The 6,000-nt window shown below is 48.9% G+C and overlaps 1 protein-coding gene across 2 annotated transcripts in view; it reads right to left on the reverse strand.

Annotated features, from left to right (window-relative positions):
* The window catches only part of SYT9 (synaptotagmin 9), a 176,866-nt gene extending 175,575 nt beyond the window's left edge, over window positions 1–1,291 (reverse strand). For both annotated transcript variants that reach the window (XR_006786096.1, XM_045842485.1), the window contains exon 1: window positions 980–1,291. Coding sequence is in view for 1 of the 2 variants with exons in the window: in XM_045842485.1 (XP_045698441.1) it covers window positions 980–1,124 (145 nt within the window). In the remaining variant the exon portion in view is untranslated. The remainder of the gene's footprint in view (window positions 1–979) is intronic.
* Between the last annotated feature and the right edge of the window lie 4,709 nt (window positions 1,292–6,000).

The following is a 6,000-nucleotide window of genomic DNA, read 5'->3' on the forward strand; positions in this document are numbered from 1 at the left end:
AATCCAACCACAATACACTTTTTTTTTAGTACTAAGGCTAAGAGAATATTCGAAAAAAAATAATTTCTCCAGGTGAGTAGACTCCCAAGTAAATATTTAAAAGGAATTTGTCTTCTAGCAAGCAGTAGTGGATGAGAAGACGGAAGTGGGAGACCCAGGGCCCTTTAAGAAAGCAAATGACTCCACCAAAACTGCTTCCACCAACCTTAGTTGGACAAATGCCAAAATAAATGAACTTTCCAAAGTTAGGAGCTTCGCAACTTTCACTAGGGATAACTGCAGGTGCACAAGCCATGACCGGTGAGACCACCGACAAAGGTGTGCCCAGGGGTGGCAGCTGGTCGTGCCAGGCCCAGGCCGCCTCCACGCCAAAGGACCCGCAGGGAACAGGTTCAGGCCCGGCTGCCCAGGGCCCGGGGCTCCCTCCCCCGGCCCAACGCCACATCCCGTCCCGCCCTTCCCACCCCAGACCTAGGAAGGGAAATAGGCGCTCCGGCGCGACGATGAGGCGTGCCCATTGGGATTCAGTTGCAGCCCGGGGCCGTCCCCAACTCCCAACTTCCCGGAGTTTTCCTCCGGCCTCCTCCCCTTTCCCACCGCTCCTTTGACCGCCGAGGCCTCCCCTCGCCCGGAGCGCAGAACCTGGGAAGTGGAGCGCGGAGCTCTGAGCTCCGGAGCCTCCCCCAGGAGCCCAAGCGTAGGTAGCGCAGGTGGCGGGCGTGGTCCCTCCAACCTTAACCTAGCCCACCCGGAATCGGCCTCCGGGCAGCATCCTCCACCGGGCTCCTCGCCCGGTTCCAGCATCAGGCCCCGGTGCGCTGGTTTCCTATCCCCTCCCCTAGCTCGGTGGCAAGCCCCCACCCCCACCCCGCACCTCTTCCCTCCAGTCCACGTTGCTGTTCTGCTTCAGGCCCCCGTGCGGCCCCAACTGCCAGCCCAGGGCCCACCGGTCGGGCTGGGCAGTGGCAGTGGCACTCACCTGGGTCGCGGAGACGAGGTCTGGCGCGGTCCCGCAGGTGGTAGATAAAATCCTGGCAGCTGTCGTGCTCCAGGGCCCCACGGGCACAGAGCTCGGCCAGCAGCTGCAGCGCCTGGTGACAGAGCGCGTCCCTGGCCCCGGGCATCGCCCCCCCGCATCCTCGGACCGCGCCGGGCAGGCGGGCGCGGGAGACAACCCTCCGCCTGCCAGCTCAGAGCCGCCGCCTCCGGGCCGTCTGCGCTCGCCGCCAGGGACAAGCCGAGAAGCGGCCCGAGCCCCAGCCCCAGCCGGCCCGGCCTCCCACCGGTTGCATGCAGCTCTTTGCCAGCCGGTCGTGGGTCGTTCGCGCTTTCTCTCTCTCTCCCTTCCGGCCCTTCCGTCCCTCCCCCGGCACCAGGAGAGGCGGTGCCGCAAAGCCCCGCGCGCCTCGCTCCTAGCGCTCCGCCCGCCACTGGCGGCCGCCCGGGGTGGGGCCGGGCCAGGGGTGCGCGCGGTTGAGTGGGATCTCAGTGGTCGCTACTTGGGCGCCAGTGGGGAACGGGGCGCTTGCGGGCTCCTAGAGGAGCGCAGAACTCGGCTCCGGACCTCGCGCTCGGAGCGGTCGTGCCCAGGCTTGGAGAGTGTGAGCGGGTGCGCGCTCCGAGCGCTCTCACCACCGCTCCCCTCTGACCTGAGGAAAATCAACCTCAGCCTCGTACGTCCAAAGCACATTTCGGGGTGCGTTGCGGAAAAGGTGCAATCTGGACCACACCCGCCGGAACTGGAGAACAGAGCGCCGGCTTCAAACTTGAAAAGCACCGTCTGTCCCTAAACCACGGGCCTACGAGTGCTAGATGCCCAAATGTGGGATTTGAGGTCAAGATTCGCCATCAAAGGAAAGATTTCCCAAGCGCAGGGCCTTTTCCACCACCCTGGTGATTGGGAAAAGGTCGAGGCTTTCCTATCAGAACTAAGGTCAAATAACTGGCACCTGAGAAAGACAATGGAACGCACCTGGAACTTCGTAGGTCCTAGCTCGTTTTCTAAGCAACTGATTGGAAACCCGAGGATTGCCAACGTGTTTCCAGCACCCACGAAAGAAGAGTATCACTAAATTCTAAATTTCTGGAAGGGAGCACAGGGCACCTCTCATACACCCACCTCTTCAGCCTTTCAGGCAATAAGCCCAGAAACAACTACGGAGTACTGAGCTCTTTTGTTTATATGTGTGGGCACTGTGCCACACACAAGCCTTTTAGATACATAATCTCATTTAATTCCCTGGATAGCCCAGCAAGGTCTGTATAACTGTTATCCCTGTTTTACCAATGAAATATCTGAGACTCAGAAAAATGTCACCTGCCCAAGTTCATATGTGGGGAGGCAAGGTAACCCTGGCTTTTTTTGCTTTTACATACTAGTATCTGGGCCCCACCCCCACTCTACAACAATTAGAGTAGACGCTCTGCAACCGGCATCTTAGCCATAAGGTGTATTGTTGATAGGGACATCTCATAAAAAACCGTGCTGCGCAAAAAAGTACTTCAGGACAAGTTTTGAAATTCTGCTGTGAATTCTGCTAGGGCCTGAAAGACCTCCTGTTGCAGTGATTTTCAACCTTTTCATCTTGTGGCACACATAAACTTGTTACTAAAATTTTGCAGCACACCAAAAATACATTGTTTGCCCATCTGACAAAAACAGGTATAATTTTCATTTATTCACACCATTGCCTATTGTTGTGTTGGCTGTTGTCATTTTTTTACTTGACAGTCTAAGAGAAAAGAAAAGAGGTCAGTACCCCTGACTAAATAGTCAGGATTGCATGTTTTAAAAATTCTTGCAGCACACCAGATGAAAATCACTGTTCCATTGGAATAGCAGAGAAAATGAGGAATTGTAAAGGTAAAGATAACTCCAGAGAGTTGTGAAAAGGCAAGTAGACTCTCTGCCCTAAGAAATTATGGGGGGGCGGGGGAAGAAAGTGCTGAGAGGGAGCTTGTGGAGGAGGTAGAACAGAAGCAGGCCCTTGAAAGGAGGGAAAGACACAAAAGGTGGAAGGCGAATCAGAGAGGGTGGTGCTAGGGCTGGTGTAGTAATGGTGGGAAGGAGCTGTGTTAAAGCATGTAGAAGTCCAATACTGATGTGATTTTGTCAGAGAGAAACTGAAGACAATAAGAAATTGGTTTGAGTGACAACAGGGATGGACCTAGAGGCCATTATGTTAAGTGAAGTAAGCCAGACAGAAAAAGACAAGTACCATATGATTTCACTTATATGTATGTGGAAGCTGAAAAAACAAATGAACAAACAAAACAAAACAAAGAAACCCATAGATATAAAGAACTGATGGTTGCCAAAGGGGTGGGGTATGAGAGGATGGGTGAAAAAGGTGAAGGAGAATAACAGGTATAAACTTCCAATTATAAAATAAATAAGCCCTGGCAGGATACTCAGTTGGTTAGAGTGTCGTCTTGATATTCCAAGGTTGTGTGTTCCATCCCTGGTCAGGGCACATACAAGAAGCAACCAATGAATGCATAAATAAGTGGAACAACAAATCAATGTTTCTGTCTCTTCCTCTTTCTCTTTCTCCCTCTGTCTCAAATCAATAAATAAGTCATGAGACTATCATGTACAGTATACGGAATATAGTCTATAATATCAATAATTGTACAATGACAGGTGATAACTAGACTTATCATAGTGATCACATTATAAGGCATATAAATCTGTAATCACTATATGGTATACCTGAAACAAATGCAATATTTTATGTCAACTGTCACTTTAATTTTAAAAATTAAGAAATTACTTTGCTAATTCAGGCAAGATATGAATGAGGGCCTAGATTGGGCTAAAGGCATTGGCTGATTTCCAGAAACATCTGCATTTGAAAAACATTTCAAATATTATTTGACAAAATTGTGACCAATGGAATGAGAAAGAAAAGACAAAGTTTCAGAAACTGGGGTCATATGTGGTTGGTCCCAGATGATACCCTGAATTGCATGCCTAGGATTTAGGAGAGATGGGTGTCAACAAAAGGTCACTGCTACCAATCTAATGCCCACAAGAGTCCCCACCCTGGGTGTGGTAAAGGGAGAAAGTTTAGTCAAATGAACAGTTTGCAAAACAAGAAATCACAGCCTAGAAGAGAGAAAATGTGCACTCCATAAAGAGGAAGGGGAGGCTGCTTTTATAGAGAAAGTTGCAACTTGGGGGCCTCTGATTGGTCCATTTTTATGCAAATGAGAAATCCAAATTTGCATAGTTTGATTGGCTGGAATAGCAGTTCTCCTGACTGGTCAGCTTTGAGTGTTTTGATTGGTTGTTATGGAGCCTCTCTGATTGGTCAATATAGATGCAAATGAGGATATAGCTGCTTATTTCCAATTGGTTGGGGGAGGTCTGAGCCCACTGGTTGAAAGATGATTCCAGATTTAGATTTATTTATTTTTAAGACTGAGAGGAAGGGAGGGATAAAGAGAAGGAGAGAAACATCAGTGTGTGGTTGCCTCTCACCTACCCCCTACTAGGGACCTGGCCTGCAACCCAGGCATGTGCCCTGATCCGGGAGTCAAACCAGGGACACTTTAGTTTGCAGGCCAGTACTCAATCCACTGACGGAAACCAGCCGGCTCTAGGAACTCCTTTATAAGGTTCAGATGGCAGGAACACAATGCAGGGGGCTTAGAAGCTAAGTTTGTGGCTTTCCCCTGAAATTTAGTGTGTGTGACAGGACTTGGTCAGCAATGGCTGCTAGACTCTGGCTATGAGTTGGGGGCCCAATTAACCACCAAGAGTTCTTTATGGCAGATACATTCCTTCTCAGGGTTCATGAGGGAGATTGGCAATCATCTATAGAAAGGTAGAGATTGAGTTACCACATTGTGTAAGTTCCTCCAGGAAAGAAGGGCTGGAAAAATGGGAGATAACTTTGTCATGTAAAACATGGCTTAACAAGGACAAGAATGATAAGAAGCAATCAAAGAAGGAGAACTCAGAGGGGAGTCATGGGGGCCAAAGGAGGAGGAGCAGAGTGGATAGAGGAGTGATCAACAACATCAGCTGTCACTGGAATTTAAAAGAGAAAAAAGCTGTCCTTTTCGCTAACTGATGTGACTCAGTTAGTTGGGCAACAGCCTACAAAGCAAGAGGTCACCACCTCGATTCCCAGTCAGGGCACATGCCTGGGTTGCAGGTTTGGTTCCTGGTTGGGGTGTGTGTGGGGTGCTTAGGAGAGGCAACTGATCGATGTTTCTCTCTTGTACCAATGTTTCTCTCCTCTTTCTCCCTCCCTTCTCTGTTTAAAAATAAATAAATAAAATCTTTAAAATAAACCCAAAACTGTCCTTTGGATGTAGCAGACAATAAGACACACAAGATTTACAGAGAATAGTTACTGTGCAACATACTCTGTGGAAGTTACTTAACATTTTTGTGCCTAAGGTTTTCATTAGATCATACTAATATGTGCGTCACTGGGTTGTTATAAGATTACATAAAGGATCTAGCACAGGGCTGCCACACAGCATGGGCTCAATCAATATATTTTTTGTTGTTGCTGTTGTGTGTCTACTACAGTGTGCTAGGTGCTAAACACAACTTCCCTGAGTGGTCAATGTCATTCTTTTCTATTTTACAGGAGAAGAAAGTGAAATCATGTGTTTAAGTAACTTCCCCAAGGACAAATTGGTGGATTGTTTCCAGAGACAGCCACAACCGTCCCTCCCGTCCCACATGTCCTTTTGCAATGTGACTTTACTACTCCTTCCACCAAGAAGTCAAGTCTGTCTCCCTTCCCCCTAACTCTGGGCTGGCCCTGCAACTTACTTTAACCAACACGATGTGTGGAAGTGATATTCTGGTGTCAGAATGGTGGTTGGCTAGGATGTGGAGAAAAGGGAATCCAGGCGTACTGTTGGGAATGTAAATTTGTACAGCCTCTAGGAAAACAGGATGGAGATTCCTTACACAATTAAAAATAGAACTATTTTTATTTGGTCCAGCTACCCCACATCTCAGTCTATATCTAAAGT

This window comes from Phyllostomus hastatus, unplaced genomic scaffold (assembly GCF_019186645.2).
Source record: "Phyllostomus hastatus isolate PE091 unplaced genomic scaffold, TTU_PhHast_1.1 phas_contig_399, whole genome shotgun sequence".
NCBI classification, from domain to species: Eukaryota; Metazoa; Chordata; class Mammalia; order Chiroptera; family Phyllostomidae; genus Phyllostomus; species Phyllostomus hastatus.